This window comes from Anoplolepis gracilipes, chromosome 2 (assembly GCF_047496725.1).
Source record: "Anoplolepis gracilipes chromosome 2, ASM4749672v1, whole genome shotgun sequence".
Taxonomy (NCBI): Eukaryota; Metazoa; Arthropoda; class Insecta; order Hymenoptera; family Formicidae; genus Anoplolepis; species Anoplolepis gracilipes.
This window is the reverse complement of record NC_132971.1, coordinates 14,455,548-14,477,065: the sequence shown is the minus strand read 5'-3', so window position 1 is coordinate 14,477,065 and position 21,518 is coordinate 14,455,548. Positions and strand designations below refer to the sequence as shown.

Genomic DNA, 21,518 nt, shown 5'->3' with positions numbered 1-21,518 from the left:
GTCATCAATTTTTTTTAACAATAAATTGTTTATATTTGTATTTTATAATATATTTTTTTCTTTAATTATATTAATAACATTTAAAAAAAAAAAAAAAGAATTTTTGAGTGATTTGGTATTTAAAGGTTAAATCTTTTTCATGTTGACAATACGTTTAAAAATCTATAAAAATTTATTGTAAATATCTATTTATTAGTTTATTTTTATGTTTAACTGTAAACAATTCTTAAAGTATAATGCAAAAAAGTTTTTTTTGAGTCTTAAAAGAAAGAAACTTTCAATAGAAAGGACTGGATGTTGCAATAAATGCTTTGCAATAATTGTAAAATAATCGTTGCAAAATTATCCTTTATATTTAAAACTTCTTTTCTCTAAAACCTAAAAAAATCTTTGTATTATTCTAAGAATTTCTTACACAAAAAGGAAAAAAATCCGTGAATCAGTGAACAAAGAAACAACAGGATTTATAATATTTAATATAATAATAATAAAATATATTGCACAGATTTATTATAAATGCATCACGTGTGACTCATTCCGACATATAACTGTGACGTTGTTCGACAAAATGACGTTATCAAAAATTCACACTTATAGAAAAATTTGAATGACGTCTTGCTCCTACTGCGTCATCATTGCAAGACTGCAATATGACGTCAACGAGAGAGGCAAGCAAAGAAAGTGGAGATTTCACTTACGCATGTTTAGATACAAGATCTGCCAAGGAAAAAAAACTTCGTGACGTCATATGACACTCCGCGTGTGACATTTCCAGCGTGGCTACTTTCGTGGCCTTCGCTTTCTTTGTCACCAAGATAATCTATAGAAGGTACAAATTGCGAGTATATACTAACGAACAATGCTTTCCTTTTTGTGTAAAACGCTTTGTGTGTAGTATTATATTTATGTATTGTTATTGTTATTAATTTTTTTTATATCTCTGCTAAAACAAAAATGTGATCAAATTATAATCGTAGTGAATTGAGTGATAACAATCATTAATTCAACCGAAATTTATGTATCGATTTGAATAAAACTGTAATAAAAAAAGATTATGAGAAATTAAATACAACTGTGTTTCTCTTCGCCCACTTCTTTTGCGTCTCAGAAAGCGGTGCAAGACGTGATGTTGCAAGCAAACCAGGTCCCTGTTGTGAGTAGCAACGTTGCTCTGCGTACCACATGGTACGCCCATGCGCTTTTCACGTGCCTTCCCATAATACTCGCGTATTCCCATGATAATGGATACATTTATGCTACGCATGTGCTAAAAACACCACTCGGCTAACTATTCTCTTTACTTTTTTCACCCTTGTACACTCGTATACCTTTTTTCTTTCTTCTGTCTTTGATTTTAAAACTTTATGGAAATTGTAAGCAAGATTGTTTTCATGTCAACTTTTTCGTCTATGCATTTTCTCATGTTTTAATTTTATATGTACTATATATATATGTATATATAATATATACTGTAGATTATTACGAAAAGTCGTAAAAGAGAAAAGAATTTTTTTGCTAGCTTCTATGCATTCAAATTAGAATATTCGAGAATATTTCTGAATATTCATGAATATTCGGAAGTTTATATAAATGGTAATATTTGTCTCTAATTCCTACGATACACATCTTTTCGTTTATATAATTAATAATCATGTAATTTTATTATAATGATGTTATAGCTATCTTTTGATTTCTATCGTCTTATTATTAAAACTTTACATAATAGCGTTAAGTATTTAGAAATAGTCTACACACATATTTAGAATCTCGTTATAAATTACTGAAATATTATTTGTTTAATATTGCAAAAGTATATATTATTAAATGTTATTATATTATTATATATTAAATAATCATGTAGTTTAACAGTAAAAGCATACATAATGTATATTAATATAAAATTATATGTAATTTCTCAAAAATATTTAAAATAAAATTTGTTTTACATGTATATTTACTACCATGTTTATAATCTTTATGAAAATATAAAAAATGTTTATTCTATAATAAACTGGACTAAATAAAAAACAACGTAAATGATAAGAGCACATTCGACTTATTTTTGGATTAATCTGGAAATTTCAAGTCCAATCATACATATAATTGCGTAGACCTAGCCGGGAGTCTTTCTCTTTCTCTTTCTCATACATACGCCCTTTACAAACAGCCCGCATGTTTGATATTTCTGTATATAGCTCACCATCATAACGAAAACTGACTCCCATTAGCTGTTATATTTAGTGGCATGAGAATCTGTTCAGGGTTGAAAATACCTCCCTATGAGAGATTTGATAGTTCACCCTCATGAACCCATATGTTACTGCGCATACCATAATATTCCTTAATTAGACAAGAGTCAAGCTTTGTGCCTGTCATGCACGGTCGATCAGATCTATGATAAGTAGCTAATTTTTCCTGTGTGACTAATAAATTAGTATTTTCAATTCATTATCACCAACTGAGCTTCCGAGTTTTTAGGCATACTATTAAATATATAGTTTAAAATTTAAAATTAATCTATAAATTATATGTTTCTCTTTTAAATGCAAGAATTATAATTTCCTTTAAAAATATAATTGAGATTAAATAAGGAAGAATTAAAATAGCTTTCCTCAGCTATTTAATAAACTCATAAATTGTTTTCTTATTATAGGAAAAGGTTAATTTTATCACTTATTACTTACCTTATGAGATTTCTATTCAACGCTTGACCTTTCAGAACTTGACATTGCGCCTCCGTGAAATTGCCGAGAAATTTAACTTCCTAGTCGCGTGACTGAACTTCCGGCTTTCCCTTTGCGAAATGTTACTTCCTCTTTCGATGCTAACCGATGTCGTTGGTACGCATGATGGTAACAAGTTTATTCCTGTTTTAGTTAAGAAAAAATAAATTATATAATACATATTGATTAAACATTGATTAAATATTGATTAAACATTGTAAGAGTTTTCTCTAAAGTGATATTGCTTTTACATGTTTCCGTTACACACATTTAAATGAGTAAAATATAATTTTTATAATTTAAAAAAATATATATATAAAACATATTAATAATAACATTCATTTAATTAATCATAGTGCACACACAATAATTAACAATATTAATTATATTTTCTAGAAAACATTTTGCTCGTATTAATAATAAATTGTGATGCTGATCATATATTATTGCATATTATAATTTGCATAATAATACATTTTATGATTTTGTTTTCTCTCTCTCTGTCTCTTTCTCTCTCTCTCTCTCTCTCTCTCTCTCTCTCTCTCTCTCTCTCTCTCTCTTTAGTTGGAGAATAAAATATATTTTCATATCGCAATACTTTGTTAATTTAATTTAGCTCTAACAATTTCCATGCTCGATAATGAATCATGTTTGTTATAAAATTACAAACAATTGTCATTAGCAGCATATATGTTGTAATTGTAAAATCGTAACATAGATGGGTAACAAAAAAAAATAGTAACAAACGTAGACAATTACTGCACAAAATTTATCTCGCGCAAGTAAAACTAAACTTTATATTCGTGTTGTTGTTTGATCATTCAAATGCACCGAGTTGTTTAACCGTTAAGATAATTGTTTATCGAAACTCTATTAATATAGTTACATTAAATATAATAACAACACAGTAATCTCATTCGTCAGTTACTTTCAGCTCGAATCTATTGTCCTAGAGCATTTTTTTTAGAATAACGATCGAATATGATATCAATGTTTCAACGATCTTTGCAACTATGTTTAAAAAGCATACATCTTGGTTAGAGCATTTCTGATCAATCGAGGCAATAATGTAATTATATTCATCTATAAATCATTAAATGCACATTAAATTCATTAAATGTAGAACATTTTTAAAATCCAACTTTCTTATTAAAATTAATCTCTTTTTGAAAATAAAATGTTCTTTTTTATAGAAATTCTCGTGTGTTTATAATATGTTTATATCTGAATCTTTTTATAATATATCTGTTATAAAAAAAAAAGTGTAATTTTTTCTTCCATTAATTAATATTAAAAAAGAAACAAGAAAAGTGAAATAACTTATAATTTATAATAAAAAGATTACTTTGTATTCCATAAAGCCGTGCATCGTCCATCGCTGGAATCAAACCCTGCCTTTTGCAGGGTAAGCGTAAGCTGGGGGACGCGACGCCACCCCAAATCTACCCCCAATAAGAAATTCGAATCGCTACCATTGGAGATCGTAAAAACGTGCACATTACGACACTCGAGAGCCGACGTGCCGACACAGGACAACTTCACGTGAGCCGAGGGGAACGCGTTTGCAAGAGGCGCACGCGCGCACGGTTGCCACGTCGGAGAGCTCCCCCCCTCCACCACTGATACGTCAGACGCGAAGCGATTGGTCGGCGCGTCGGCAACGCGGATCGCCCGTCTACATGCTCGCTCGTCGGAGCACAAGCGGCGACTCTTGTACGACGGTAGTCTCAGTCAGCTTTGGGAGGCTCTCCTGTAAACATTGAATCGGGCGAATTGGACGCAAATAATATTCCCCCCTCCCTTCGATAAATTTCCTCACCGAAAGAACCGGGTACTCGCGTTGTCGAAAGAAAGTGCCAAGTTCAAGTTCAGTAACACGCAGACTGAGAAGCATTGTACGCGCGACAACAACGATTGACGACACAACGACATATATCTTAGACGACGGAGTGTATAACATCACTCTGTGTTGTCGATCTACGAAGAGCCGGTTGATTCGTGCCAGGGAACACGAATCGTTTGCGTTTTCCATACTCGCTCGCTCGTTCGCGCGCGCGTTCTCTCGCTTTGCTTGCGTTTTTATTAGTAATCAGATACATCGATACACGTGTCGATTAGGACACGTATACTGTCCTTTTTTGTTTTTTTTTTTTTTTTTTTTTACTTACGTTTTCGCGGGTGCTTTCGATGCGAGCTACAGCGGCATCGTATAACGACGTATACGGTCGGAGTGGCAGTTTTATTGTGTTCTTCTGAGGAAAGTTTTCCTTCAAACTGCGATACCGCTGCTATTACATCTTTCGTACGCACTGTGAAGGACGAGAGAAAAAGGAAGAAGGATTAGAAGAAAGAGGGCAGAAAAACACCAGGATCACACAGTGTTTTTGTGCGAAATCGAGGACCATGTCGACTGCCGTCATGAGTACTCCCATGTTCGAGTGCAGCGAGCATATTTTCAAGGTAAGATTCAATAGTAATTGACATATTTTTACACATCATTATTTGTGCGTCTCGTGTAAATATAATCCATCAATCCTTCTGGAACTTCAAAAAATGCTTCACAAATGAATTATCTCACAGTAAAGTTTTCGTGAATTATTACGAAATTATATCAATTAGTATATATATTGTGCGTGACATGCAAAATATATATGTATAGTAGACAAGCTGAGACACTTTGTTATGCTTTAGTCTTAATCCTATTGCCGAAAAAAAAAAAAAAAGAATTAGTGAAACCTTCGATTTCTCGAACAGTATTGTGAAATATTTCATGGTACCAGACTATGACTGTGTACAAGAGTTCTCTACGAAATTTTTCTTTATTCCTTACCTTTTCTTGCTTTATGTGTTCCCGCCTACCTACTGCTTTTCAATTCAAAATAGATTCATAGCCGGATAGGCACAGGTAGACATTTAGGTAGATATTTTGAACGGACAAAAAATGCAAAATTCCGTTATTCACATTCGGTTCCGATTTGCTGAATATATTAAAAAAAGTTGTAATTGAATAAACTTGACTTTTTTTTTTTTTACATTCACGTACTATTTCTTCATTGTTTTTGTTCATTCATAATATTATTTATTTTTATTCTGCAATTTGAAAACTGCAAGTACAAAATTTCTCGTTATCATAATGAATTTTAAAATAACATTTCTGATATCATAATTTGTTATAACATTATTTGAGGATTAATATAATAATGGAAGGAATAATTAATTTCCTTCAAAATAATAAAAACCCTTATCAGTTGTACGTATGTACATAATTGTACTATTATGTATAAGTGTTCTGTCCGAAATCAAAAGACCATTCAATCCATTCATCTCTCGATTCATATGTATGTACATAATTACTAATCGCGACAACTTATATTTTTGTATATATATATATATATATATATATATATGCGTGTATTCATGTTTGTGAGCGTCTTATTGTGTTTTTCCTCTTTTTGTTATATATAAAGTAAGATGAATCAGATATAACCGCGCATTCCTCAGGAATTATTTACAAGATACGATCGAAAATATGTAACGCTGTGTGTCGTTAGGAAGACATTACAATCCTCGATTGTATATCGTTTCGAGACGGTTTTTCTTGATACGCTAATAGATTAAAATCTTATTACCATTACATTCGCATTTCCAATATTTCCGAGAATGCGGTAAACGACGTTGCAATGCAACTCGAATCGAGATTTCGCACGAGATATCAGAATAAGGTTACAAATCGAGATAATGCAGCATATGAGCGGAAAAAACATTGGGGTGACTGAATTGAGATAGTTCATTAATTTAATTCTACGAAATGCTGATGAAATATTAATTACATATTTTATAGATGACATATTGAAATTCTTTACAATTTATTGCATTTTCAACTTCTCATTTATCAGTTTATTAGCAATAATCTCTTGTTTATAGCAAATTCCATTAAATGCTCTATTTCACATTACAGGCTATCGAATATAAATTTACAATAAAACATAAGTAATTAAAACAGTAATTAATACTATGAGTTATTATTATTCGTTATTTGTATTGAATAATAATAATAATAACTAGTATTAATTATCTTAATATTTTAATTACTTATGCTATTGTAAATTTATATGTGACAACCTTTAATATACACCAGTGCATCTTTAATCGAATTCACTGTTAATTTATACATTTTTTCATCAATATATATTCATTATCGATATCTTGATTATACTAAATTGTAACGTACAACAGTATTTTCAAAATTTTTTCTCTTATCGATTGTAAATATTTTCGATTATTTGGATATGATTAAATCGAATGTGCATGAGAATTTATTTTTATAGTTAGAGATGCAAAAAGGAATATATATATTTTATATTTGATTTAAATTTTCATTTAGTGTAAATTAAATTGAACTGGATATAAATAAAGTGGATATAAATAAAGTTATAAAAAATTACTTACTTTAATCATTATAATAATCCAGCGAGATATCGAATATATTTATAGTAATCGTTGTGCCATTCACGCGTATTTTCCATTTCGCGTACCGATAGATCGAGAGACCTTCATCGCGCAAATAGTCGGAACGATCGCACGTTTTCGCACGATGTAAATAAAAGGCTTGTCGCGCGAGTCGAGCCAGAGAGACTCTCACCTAAGAGAGAACTAGGCACAACACTCTCTTTGGTTTCTCCTCCGTGAGTTTCTCTGTGTGACGCGAGCAATCTCACGAGCGTTGGATTTAAGAGGAAACGTGGAATGAACGTGAATCGAATGATCTCGATTGTTAATACTTTAATACCATTAAAAGTCGGACAAATGTCGGACGATTCATATGTCAGCTTTTAATAGTAGGCTAATTTAACGATCGAGATATTGCTGTTTTTCTATTTTCATATCTTAATTTAAAGAATATTGAATCAATATTACTTGCTTGAAAAAGCAGTTAATTCTATAATGGATTCATTGTTTCACTAAAGAAGGAAGTCTAACGTAACGAAAGTTATACCATGCTTTCACTTTTTTGATTAAAAATACACACATAAGTCATAGTTTAATCTTTTGACACAAGTGTTTTATGACTTTGTTGTATTCATTAAATTAATGACAAAGCATTTTTTATTATTTTTAAATATATCTTATGCTGATTATTTGTTGTAAAAGATTTCACACTATTTAGCTTTTCCCCTTTTTAAAATATAAGATGCTAATTATTTTACTTTATTAAGAATGGCAATTCAATTATAATATAATGCAATATAGGATATCAAGATTGATGGAACATGTAACAAATACATATAATAATTCAAATCATACTGATACATTAGAAATACATTTATTACACAAGTTTTTACGTAATAATTGTATTTCTAATATTGTTGATTTAGTATTGATTTAAGTATCAATTTTCTCTAAAAATCGATTTATCAATCAATGTATTTATTAATCATCATTAATTAATTTATAATTCATTTATCAGGTTTTACTCGATAATCGTTTTCTTCTTTTTTATTTCTGGAAAATTCCTAGTTGCAAATATTCTTTGTCAGAAATGTTATTTTCCTATTTTATCGATTATCTCTTGCGGGAAGATGCGGCTGACACGTGTCAGCGTGAATTCGCGCGCTATTCTTTGCGCATGGAATATCGCTGGTACTTGGTGGTACCGCTTATACACGTGTATGTATTGGTGTGTTGGATTAACAAATGCATTCTCGGTCTCGCCATTCCGTTCCGACTACATGTATGCTCGATTGCGTCGTAATGCGACAGAATGCAATAGGGACAGAGATGTATTTGTTATGCGTTTTGGTACAGTGTTCCTCTCTTGAACACTCCAACAAAAGTATATGAATATTTAATCAGAAAGCTCTAATATACCCGTTTTAATAGAAACGGGTATAAAGGTATTGGACGGGACTTGAATTTCCTGGCAGAGAAAAGTAAATATGTACATCGTTAACGAATTGTATGAGCCGTATTCATTAACTATAATTTTGCTGATGAAAGGGAAAGAATTCTCTGACGTGGGACGATAACAATACGAGCATTATTCTTGATACAATCAAGGTATTGCTATTCCTTTTTAACACAACCGACACATACCGACGATTTTCACAAATATGTAGGTTTCTAAGAATTTATAAATGTTAAATATTTCGAGTATATGTATGAGTATGGTATATATAATATGTAGCTTCTTTAATATTGTTCAATTTAACATAAATAGAATTTTAATTAAAAAGAAAATATTGTTTGTACAGACATATAAGCGGAGCATAAAATCATCGCTTTTCACATTACAAATAACTTTCTTGAAGCTACATCATAGATATTCTATCGAAATCGTCCTAATGTTTTATTTATTCTCGAGTTTCACGTGTCGAACGGATGAGACGGTTGGTTTTGATGTGTTTGTACTGTGTTTTGTATATTTACATAGAATTTTTTACATGACCTTAACACAATTGTTTGCCGTGATCTATTGTATGAAACTCGTACAGTCAGATGATCTTATCAATATTGAACTCGTGTATGTTTTTGTAATTATTTAGACACATTGTATGTAAGTTATTCAAGATATAACCGATCAATATCAGTTTATTTTGTTATTTTCAGATATTTAAAATAGAAATTTTTATATACTGAAAAGACATCATATCGTCCTTGTATCGTGATATTACCAAATGTAACTAAAAATATGTAATAATAGATTTTACCGTTTCAATTTTGTAGATATAAAATATATTATTTAGTTATATTTACAATGAAATTGACATGTGTATATAATTATGTATTTTATCTTTATGCAAATTTTTATTTTTTGAAGTAAAAAGAATAGAAGAAAAAAATGATATAAATGATTTTAATTTAACGTAATACGTAGATTTGAAGTAAGAATACGTGAACATGAATAAATAAAAACTACAATAATTCTAAATGCGTCTCATACATATATGTATGTTATTTAATTAATATTCAATCATCAGAGAATACAACCTATATTGCGAAAGAAACGATTACGATCTTTCTGTAAATATCATTTTTATCCGTTGTTTATCCTTCGCTTGTCCATTACAGGGAATAATACAAGGATACGCGGTTGCTTCACGCACAGATATTGTGAAACCGCCACTTTTTTTTTCTGTGTATATTATGTACAACGCGGTATCGTCTATGTGTTATCGTGTTTGTAAGCGATACTGATCGAAAGATTAAACAAACGAAACGATGATGCTTTGGTATTTTTCCTCTCAATCAGTGTGAAACGCGCACATGCGAGAAATCGATTGGTGGCAGGCGCGTATATTTGGCATAAAACTCTCTCAACAAAGGAACGACCGAGACGTTTTTTTAGCTTTATTTGCGATCGTGAGGATATCCGGTGATACTCACAAATATCTTGTATATGTAAGCAAAACAGAAGAAACGAAAAACATCAGGTTTGCGCAACAATCTCACGTATCAATTTCATTATTTCTGGAAGCATGCTAGCATATGTCGCTACGCGTATACCTATTCGTCGTGTAATTATGCGTGTCGCACGGGCACACGTGTATCGTACGATTTCCGGTATGAGTCTACCACTGCGCGAGGTGGCTCACTTGTCATTTCCCGTCTTACTATCATGCGAATGCGGTTAAGCGTACGTAAAGTTTGAAAAGAGAGAGAGAGAGAGAGAGGGAGGGAGGGAGGGAGAGAGAGCGGGGGGGAGGGAGAGGGGAAAAAAACCGTCTCGGAAATAATTATCGCGTGAGTGATTGCGTCGTTGTCGACCTTTGTCAATGAATGATGGCCTGTATAATCTCGACGAAATCACAAATCGTGATACTTACTATAAATATATGAAAATAATCGTCGTGTTTATTTGCGATAATGAAACTAACGTCAATTAGCGTAAGATATATTTTTCCATGTACACACTGTCGAGAATTTATCTCATCGAAATTATCCTAGTTTCGCAATTCCGTTTACTTGCTGCTGCCACAAGAGATGTATGATTATTTATTAATATATACATGTATATGCGCATGTATTAGAAATGTATTAGTTTTAGAAATTATAAATATTTTTCTAATTTTACTCTCGCAATTATCGATTTTCAGTGCCGTTTTACGAGATCTGTCATTAATGATTAATGCAACCCATGATATATGTTTTTGGAAAATAATTTTCGCAATCATCGGTTTTTTCGGTTTCGTTTTTCCTTTCAACCACGCGATGTGTATTTCACTGCGGAAACACATCTCTCTTTTTTCTCTCCTTTGAACGATAACCGCGCTTAACTTTCCTCCAGCAATTTCTCCTCGGCTCAGTTTCGAAACTCGTTCGATCGGATGGACTTTCGACTTTCGATATTCGCGAGAGCAGTCAAAAATCGACGTGGATCATTGCGAAATGTGGAAATTTTAGTGGGCTGAAATGATCGACCTGACTCTTGTCATGGGTTTCTTCCGCTAAAAAATTTATTTTCGTTGCGAATTCTTACTTTGTATTTGCATTAATTAGCACATGTTAATTAAGACTTAACAAAATACGTCGAACGACATTTTTTTACTCTGAATCAGTTATTATACATTCAAATGTTGGAGAAAGCTGAGTCATAGAAATGAATTAAAGCGGAAATTCGCACAACAAAGGTAAAAAATAAATAGAGGGTAAATCCCACAACAAATATATAAATACGTGTTCATCGTACGATATTGATGTCGTGCAATTGCTACTAGAAGTAACTAGGAAGCATTTTCTAATAAAACTCTCATACAAAAAAATGAATTAAATTTTGAAAAAAAAAGTGTAGCTATAAAAGCAATAATATAGAATAATAGAATCAAATAATAATACATAGAATTTTAATAATTTTAATTCCAAGAGCAGAGCAAACCAAGGCAAAAAAAAAAAGAAAACAGATTCAAGAGATTATTAAAGCGTGTGTTACGGGAGTTTGACGAGTCTCGCAAATTAGTTTGTCTCAACTCTTCTCGCGAGACTTATTCCCCGAAGTAGTGAGATGCACGCCAACAGAAACCCCTGAATTTGTCTAAAAACGGAAACCCCTCGCCCTGAGCGTGCATCGTATACATCGGCAACGGGCAACAAAAAGCCGCTCGGTGAACGCGAGCCACGAAGAAGGGGCGTAGGAACCTGTTGCTTCAGGTTTGCCGCCGGTGCTAAAGAAGGAGTGACCGAGAGAATGAAGGGATGTGAGAGGAAAGGGGGGGATATCAGGAGGGGACCCCTCTTTGTGCGCTGCTCTGCCTGTGCCCCTCCTGTACCGCCCGGACTCTCGGCATCATTGGCGTAGCATGTACCAGGGGCTCCCCCACTCTTTTGTGCTTCCCTTCGACCCGACAAATTTTCCCATATTTTTGAAAAGACCTGTTGTACATGCCATCACAAAAGGATAACGCGACGACTCGTCCGTTCCTCTGCAACTCGTTGCATTGATTTCTGAAACTGTTTTTTCGCAAAGCTTTGTGTAATCCGGCAGGTTCGGCCAGTTTTTGCGCAGGGATTTTGGTGCGATCCGAATCTTTTATGTAGTTGGCGAAATATGCCTGTTTTCGTTTACAACTTCTCACGATGCAAAAGTGAAGAAAAATATTTCAAGCTAGAATTTAGACGCGATAGAAGTTTACATCGGCATTTTCGATATTTTTATTAATTAAATGTTGTAGGATTATTTATTATTTATTATATTTTTGTCAAATACACGTAGAAGACTCTAAAAGTAAAAGGATTAAACTGTAAAAAATTAGTTTACTTGTCTAGTTTTGTAACGATTTAAATTAGACACTTTAAGTGCAATGCTTTCAAGTTTACACTTGTCTTAAAGTGCGATATATCAAAGCGACGATCTAGAAAAATCTCAACTCTTGTATGCTACATGCTTTGTAAATCTACTCAATATAATATTTTAAGCAATTTATTCACAATTTTCTAAATGAGCATTATTGAAAAAAATTTCAAAATTTATTTGCTATTTAATGTAATTTAAATATATTATTATAATTAAAGAATTTTTTACAAAAATTTATTTTTTTATTCGCACTCTGTTTTCTATCCTAGACTCTTATTAGCCGGTTTTTTCCATTAAACATTGTTATTAATATCTTTATTAAACACGAGCCTGTTTTCCTGGTATATTTGAGATCTGTGAAGGCATTTATTAAGAAGGCTAGTACTACAAAAATGATTTATTCGCGTTATTTTTCATAAATTTGTGAATGACTATGTGAACGGCAGAACTGTGCAACGGGTTCTTGTCACATTAAAAGCCAGTCTCTTTCCCGTATTATTCATAAGAAAGACTGGTAAACACAAAAGACACGCAGGGGAAGGACACGAGCCATTTCCGCGCACCTTGCACTTTCCGCACTGCTCGCCTTCGTCGATGCTTTTTGAACGCTGTGCCAGCTTAACCTTTCGCGATCCCCTTTTGAGATAATCTCGAGAAATTATACCACATCGAACGTCTTGTGTTGTTTACGTCAGTATTGTCATTGTTGCGTAAGATTAATCAATTTTCGCGTTACATGCAATAACAAATTATATAATCAAAAAATATCCAGCCTTAAAACAGAGAATCAAGTAATGCAAGTCAATAGAAGTAAAATCGATTATACATACAGTATTTTTTTGACGTAACAAAAAATTTTAGATTTTTTTTTTTATTTAGAAAGCACATTTATTTTTTATATTTAATTTCAAAGAGTAAAAATTTTTCCTTCTCTTTCTATCTCTCTCCTTTCTGCCTCGAGAGAAAGCGAGAGTATCAGGGAGCGTCAACTTCGTGGCTTTCGATTTCACTTTCACGCTTGATTTACACGATGATTCTGGAAGTTTCCAATCCGGGCTGTTTCGGTAGTTCCAGACATCGTCACGCTCTGGAAAAAATGGGGGACCGGTTTTCCGGGCGTTTCTGCTTCCGCTCGTACATGAACGACAAGGTGTGTCGATTGCATTTGTCATATAGTTGATAAAATAAAAGCTCAAATAAAAATAGAAAAAAAGTATTAACGTCTTTAATGAATCGTAACTAATTATGTATTGTCACTATATATAATTATTGTCCTGAAAGTGAAGAATGTAAAAAATCATTCTTATTAATGAAATAAAAATGTGAACTATGAGACAATATTTAAAACCTATATATAATATATATGTATATAGAAAATTTATTATATAATGCTTTTAATTCTTAATTTTATATTTTAGTTTTTTTACTTATTTTTTAAATTTATTGATTATTTTGAAAATATATTAGATTTAAATATTATTAATTATACATATAAAAAAATTATAGGATTTAAAGATCCCTTTAAATAATACAGGAAAATTTAACGAATTATAAAAATAAAATATAAAAATAATCTGAAATATATACAGGTTAGACTCCACACACATACACACGTACATGCTATTAATTTAAATTACATGTCAATTCGAAAATATTTCGTTAAAATTTATTACTATTATATGAGATTTGTTCTTTCGATCGTTATGCCGTGATGAATTAAAGCTGACCGTATAAAAGTGCGCGTTTTAATTAAGACTGAACAAAAATTTTCATTTCATTATCAGAGAAATTTCCTTGCTTACAACTACTATATTTCCTTTTTAATTAAAGTTATTAGCTGCAAATATCTGCGAATGCTTATTTTGTGCGCTATTATTTTTCCGAAAGCTTTATCGATGTAATTTATTTTCTCGGCAGAGCTATGACATTAAGATATTAATAATCAATTATATATATATATATATATATATATATATATATATATATATGTTATACGAGACCATTCACGTGAATATTGGTAACCTTTGCTATGTTAGACTTTGTTGCTATTGTTCACCTGAATGACGTTTCTTGTAGTTGAACCAAGTAAATAGCTGAGCGATTCCGGCGATTTGACGAGTGCTCATATTTTCTGGTATGATGTATTTACTTATTTTCAATTTGATTGAAATTGAAACGTGAGGCGTTTTTTCTTGCCTTTTAACTTATATAAAGCAAATTTGAAATTATCTAAAAATGATTTCATATAGCGAAAAGTACGATAAAATTAATAATTAAGTGATTCATCCTATTTAAATAAAGAACTTAAAACAAATATTTTCTAATTAGCTATTGTTTATCGATCAAGTTGTAGAAAAATTGAGAAGAATTAAAAGATATATTAAAACATATACATTACGATTTAAAAACTGTATATTTAAAAATATTTGAAAATCAGTTTAAAAATTGTATAACATATTTTGCACAATATTTTTACGATTATACAGTAATCGTGCAATATTTTTTACGATCGTTTTTAACGTGACACGCGTAACAAAAGATAAGACAGCTCCAATCCTAAAGCTCGTATTCATGTATTGGCTGTTATTATTACGGCGATGTTATCACATGATGCACGCTATGATGCAATAATGATATTCAAATGTCGAAAATTAGGCGGTTCCGTAAATCACAAACCTGTTAACGAGAGAAATCGATAAAATACTAAGTATGTGAAACATGTTTAACTGACTAGCGTGAATTAATTTCGCTAAATGTAATGCAATCGTAGACTGTCAATTGAATTCCACTAATTAAATTTACTTCTTGGACATTATTTATTTAGGTATGAAAACAATTGGACAATAATTATTAGTTGCTATCGAAGAAATTAATTACCTAATTATCTAAATTCGTCCTGAAAGATATTCTTACTTCAAAAAATAAAATAATTTTGAACAAAATTATTTTTGAATAGAATTAATATTCAGCCAGTACCACTCACTGATGAATAAAAATACATTAAAAAATGATTTTGTAAAAATTACGAGAAAAGATAATAAATAATGATAAAGTAACACATTAATTCAATGTATAATGCAGAACGGTTTGTAACTTTAACTTCGTGTAAGTTGCTTTGCGACTTGATTTACGCACGAATAAAAAGGTACATTTCCTTTCATGAACATAAAGGCAGAGATTAAATCTCGGTTATTGCGCTCAAAGCATCATTAATTTAACAGGTAATAAAGAACGGAATAACACATATCTTTTAATATGAAACGGAAATATATCGATGTAACACCCTCGACAAAATAATTGTCTACATTCGCCGTTTATTTTTGAAATGATACGTTGAAGGTTACGATACAGAATCGCACGTGACCACCACAGTCACGTATTTTCCACGGTTCGTTCCAATGCCGGAAATGTTGTATATTACCGTTAATTCTCGTTCTGTGATACCAGTGATATGGCAAGTCGGTCATTTTTCTGTCGCGGAAGACCTTCGGAAATAATTGAAACTGCTTTACATGGCTTTACATAGGCTTAGCCACTACACGAATCGGCATTAAGATTTTTTTATCTACTAGAATGAGTTCTTTTTAGAGATGTTCCATTTCTATCCAACAACTTTTAAATAAAATTTTGTGTAAATTTTAACTCTTGAATCTCTTTATACATGAAAGTAATTTTTTTCAAATTGGCTTATGAATTTAACATTATTTTAAATTATTGAATTTCAATTATATATAATTTCTCTATATAATACTTATTTATTATATGTGAATCTTATTGTAAATTGTTTTACAATAAGATTCACATATTAAAAATGTAGATTTGATATTTTAAAATTGTTTAATGCATAAAATATTTAATCTCTCTCTCTCTCTCTTGTATAAAGTCACGCGTGAAGAAAATATATTATTTGACGGTCACGAACAATTCTTAAAATAATTTTATCATCGGTTATATTTTTCCGAGTAACTTCTCGAATAAATTAACTCGATCGCGCGCATAAAAATTGCGAATCTAACGTTCGTAGAATGATAAAATGCGATCCGAAAAAGTCTCCCACGTTCTTTATTCCCTTCTGCGAAGAAAAGAGCAAAGCAGGAAAGAGAGTACAAGAGTGTGCGGAGGCGAGAGCGTGGGGTCACACGAGGAGGAAGGAGGAAGGGGGAGGGGGAGGGGGAGGGAGAAAAAAGAAGCAGCGAGAGACGACGCGAGAGACAAAGAAACCCGGGGATAACCGGTGGCATGAAAACAGCGCGCAGGACTTCTTCGCGACTGTAACGTGCACGCACACACGTGCAATGGCACGGATGTGCATCGCTCGTAAACGCACGTGTGCGGGCCGCGCGCGTTTTTACGCGCAAGAAAGTCTTCGCGGTCACGCGGCCGACCGACGCCTGAATCACGCGTCTTATTTTACGAGCAGTCGGGACCTTCGCGCGTATACACGTATACGCACGTATATATTTTAGTATATCCATATATCATCCGCGCGTGTTTCTCGCCGCTCCTGTTCTTGAACCGCGCGCGCGCGATTTTAACGCTCAGCGCGTGCTTTTGTCCGTTAATTGACATGGACATCTATTGTACAATATATAATTTCGATCACTTCGGATTTCGATACTACAATAAAATATATTTCTTTATTTAATTGTCTTTATAATTAATATATTTCTGGTGATACGAGTTTTTAAAATTCAAGACATTTATATATTTTTTTAGTGTTGCAATTGCATTAAGATCGAGTTAAAGAGTGAGTCATATCGCTTTGCTTCTCGAATAGATGTATGAATGCGGACTTAATCGCGTCATCTACTTTCATTACTTGTTCGCTCATCAAAAGTGATTGTGATAACGTCAGCGGCTTGTCGTGTAATTTCGGAAGCTGCCACAGCCTCCTTGTGTGGTCCGCCGAGAATAAATTTTGCGGCATCAGCATTTCGATCATCACGTCGAATTATTGTATTATTTCGATGTATCTGTTTTTATTGAAAATAAACGAATTGACGAACTTCTTCGAAATTTGAGTGAAAAAAAGAAGAAAATTCTTTTTTCTTATTTACACATGAATTACACACGAAGCAATATACATACTTGAATATCTCGCGCAAACCTGGAATGTTGCCAATTAATTCCCAATTAATTTACATGTGATATTATCTCGCGGAAACAAATTGAATTCACCTAACCGACCGAGTATGGTCGCGACTTATGTATTATGCATATCGCTGTCCGTTTTATTTTATTTTTATTCTTGTTTATACATTGATTGCATAATCATCTCTATTTTGTTAGTCACAACGTTATGTTAAAATAAAAGTAATTAAATCTCTAGTATCTACGAGCTCTCGATGGTATATTAAATTGAACGTTTCGATGGAGAACTTCCTTATAATTTATCTTATGTTGTCCATTTACAATTACTTTCAATCAATTAACGTATTAATAGTACGACTGCAATTAAACTTCTAACAGTCGCGTATATTTTCAATTAAATTAAAATAGCAATGAAAGACATATAACTTCTATAATTCTTTAATTTATTATATTATAGAGTTATATAATTTTTGAATCGACGTTTAATTTGATGTTTAATACAATTTTTAATACCGATGCACTTACAAGAAAATTAAATAAAAAGTATTTGCACTATCATAATCTAATTCGTTTCGCATAAAACTTAATTTTATCGTATCGATGAAGTAAAATTAAACTTCTGACATTTATGCGAATATTCGATAAAGTAAAATTGAATCTAGATGAAAAATGTTTTTCAATCATGCACAGTTATAGGAAAACGCTGTTTCTTTCGAGCGCGACAATAATTTTATTATTTCATCCACTTATAATGACAAGTCACGGGGAAAACGGCGGAACGTGTGACGAATATACCGTGTCTATTTTTTTCCGCTAATTGCAAAGGAGAAGAAATGAGTTCGCCGATGGGGAATTGTACAGGGCATGACCCTTATTTGAGTTCAACTGAAAGCTTAAATTATATTCTCTGTATTTCCTCGTTGTATATGTGCATCGATTTAGTACACCTTGAAGACATTAGCACGATAAAAGTCTGAATCACGCGGTGATGCATTTCACGAGCAATTAAATCTTATCTACACGCGCGAAGGAAGAAATGTCGCCGGTCCTGCGATTATTCAACCGCGACTGCGGCGCTGACTGGCATCCGTACATTGTCGACCGTACGGTAATTCTCGCGAAATATACGTGGCACGATATGATTACAAATTCGCTAGCGTAAATTTATGACGACCTCTTTGAACCGTCAGACGAACCCCGACGGAATATGCAAAATCGTTTACCATATATGAGTGTCAGAAGTTATGACGTTCTGAAAATTGCTACTCTCTTGTCTGCATTCTACATCACGTTTCTGAACTTTTTGAAAAATTACTTTCCCCGTTAGATTATATAATTGTATTTTAGATCAGAGATAAATTGATTTTTTTAAACGATTGTATATATCATTAGCACGTATAATTGCAATGTATTTTATAAATGCTTCTCCGGCTTCACTGACAGAAAATATCCTACACATGCAAATTGCCCTACATGTATAAATTCGAATGCATGCAGTCGTGACTAACTGAACCATGACTGATTCACGGTGACAGTGTCAACAACCGCTACAGCCTGCAATAGTTCGTCTGCATTATTATTCTGTGTGATTCGTAGTAATCTGTCTGGTTCGAAAAGGGTTTAATAACCTAGAAATTTCATTCTAATCGCGGGTAAAAAAATGAGAGCTGTAAATAATATGCATTTTCTTCTAATTCATTCAAAATCATCGCGTTACTTCACAATCATTATGTCATTTATATGTATAAAAGTATAAAGCTGTTTCTTCTTTCTCATTTGGACAAAAAATATTGTTTCCCATTTTGTTTCTGTTTTATTTTTTTTCTTTTTTCATTCTTTATTAATATTCTATTTTATTAAGTTTAATAAGAATTATGTAATATTCAAATCTTTTCCTTTAAACTCTAGATCTTTGTATTAGTATAAAAAATGATATAATAATCTTTAGGAAATATAGAAAAATCGATTTACGTGCGTCGATATGCACAGTGAAAATTTTCTCAAGGAACAACTACTATATACACACACTAGAATAAGTCTATCAATTTATTATCCTCTTTATTAGCTACACGTTCTACTACGTTAGATTTTCTGCGGATAAACTAGAAGATAAAGCTAAATCAGCGATAAAATCTTCAGAAGTATGTATGATACTCGTACCGGAAACTATCATTACGATTATTTCGATTATATACCGTTATAAAGATCTCTATTTTAACACTTGTATACTTTTTTTTCGTTTCACGTGGCAACGTAATATCAGCTTTTTTAAAAGAACGTGTTTAAAAAAAAAATGCACGCTTGATTTTCGATTTTCGGTCTCGTTCCTTTTCTTGTTGCGCAATAACGGTACAATGCACTCGGCTTCTGTCTGCCAGAAGAGTTTCTTTACACGATTTCTTTACGAGACGTGGGCAGGCGAGTCACTGACACTCGCCGCGGATACATACTTTGCTCGCGCGTTTACTGTCAGCGTTTACACCCGGCGTACGAAGGAAAAAGCGGCGAGTCGAGTGAACCGTGACCAAAATGTGAAAACCGCCGCGTGAAGAGCCGGTAGTTCTCTAATTCAAATAGATATAATGAAAGCGCTTCCGTGAAACGCACAGATCCGCGATTATTGCGGACGCCATCACGTGGAAAGTTCGCGGAAAGCCGCTGAATCGCGACTACTTTGCTGGCGAACGCACTCGCGCGTTTCTAGATCGAAGAGGAAAGTCTGTAATATGATATGATATAGTGGCGATGGCGCTAATCATGGTAGTCTAATTTATATTTTTTAACTTTATTTTATGTGTATGCGTTTATAAAATACCTATATAAATATTTATTTATGAACAAAAATTTTTTAAATTTTAAATTCTGAAAATTAAAAGAAAATTTTTTTATACATCTATTGTAATTTACAGACCACTTTGTCTTTCGACATAATTGTTTAATGTAACTTAATCTTTTAAATATCTATAAAAATGCACTATCTTTGAATATAAACCAATAAAAAAAATCTGTAAATAATATAGTCGCTAAAAATAAACAAGACCGTATTCAGAGAAATGTTATCATCAAATAATCAAACGAATATGATTCACGCTCGCTTTCGGCGAAAATATTCGCTCATTACTCTCTCTTTCATCGCTTTATCATAATAATTGGATGCATGAGATAATTGCGATTCTAATCCTCGTTGTTATCACAGGTAATTCGCCAACGCAATTTGTGCGTGATTTTTTTGTTTTGCGTGATACGTGCAATATATATGTACATAGTTATGCATCCGACATCGTATATATAACGTACTACATATATATTCCGATTATCTGGGTAAAAATTACAAATACGATTTAATCGACACATCTCGAGTTTGCTAATCATTTTCTCGCTTCTTTTACTTCGCTTTCGATCTCAGAAGCGTTTTCCTCATCTGCGGGGAAAAAGAAATTAAAGTTCATACTATATACATATATATGTATACGTACTTTCACTTTCCGCTATTGTGCATACGACACGCTCGCGCACGGCATAATTGCGCGAAGTGTGCGAAGTTGCATTGTTGCAGCCGCAGCGCATTCCGGTTTCCGTGTGTGTGGTTTCTTTACGACTGTCGAGTCTGATTCATATTGCTCTTTTACTCATTCCCTCGTACTCTGATCAGTTAGTCTCATACGCGTACACCGCACAAGGTTCACGAAGGAAGTAGACTGGAAAGTCGCGCTTCTCTTATTAGCGAGTACAAATTATATGTTTTTCGAAAGCCGCCGTTGTGTGTCAAAATCAACATTTAGAAACCAAACGAGCAGTAGGTAAAATTTGCATCTAATTATTGACGTCAAATTTTCCAATTTTGTTCAATTTAAAAGCAAGCAATAGCTTGACATTGAAAATTCACAGTTATTCTTTTTTAATCTTTCTTGTACGAG

General features: G+C 32.5%; 1 protein-coding gene and 1 long non-coding RNA gene across 2 annotated transcripts in view; one reads left to right on the top strand and one right to left on the bottom strand.

The window, feature by feature from the left end:
* LOC140662859 (uncharacterized) overlaps positions 1 to 4,444 on the bottom strand; it is a 56,401-nt gene extending 51,957 nt beyond the window's left edge. The window contains exons 1-2 of the long non-coding RNA XR_012046186.1: positions 4,069 to 4,444; positions 2,685 to 2,867 (exon numbers count right to left, since the gene is read on the bottom strand). This is a non-coding gene — a long non-coding RNA (uncharacterized lncRNA). The remainder of the gene's footprint in view (positions 1 to 2,684; positions 2,868 to 4,068) is intronic.
* Positions 4,445 to 21,518, top strand: part of Tis11 (Tis11 zinc finger protein) — a 33,091-nt gene continuing 16,017 nt past the window's right edge. Inside the window, exon 1 of the mRNA XM_072886527.1 lies at positions 4,445 to 5,183. Coding sequence (XP_072742628.1) covers positions 5,127 to 5,183 — 57 coding nt within the window. The 5' untranslated portion in view covers positions 4,445 to 5,126. The remainder of the gene's footprint in view (positions 5,184 to 21,518) is intronic.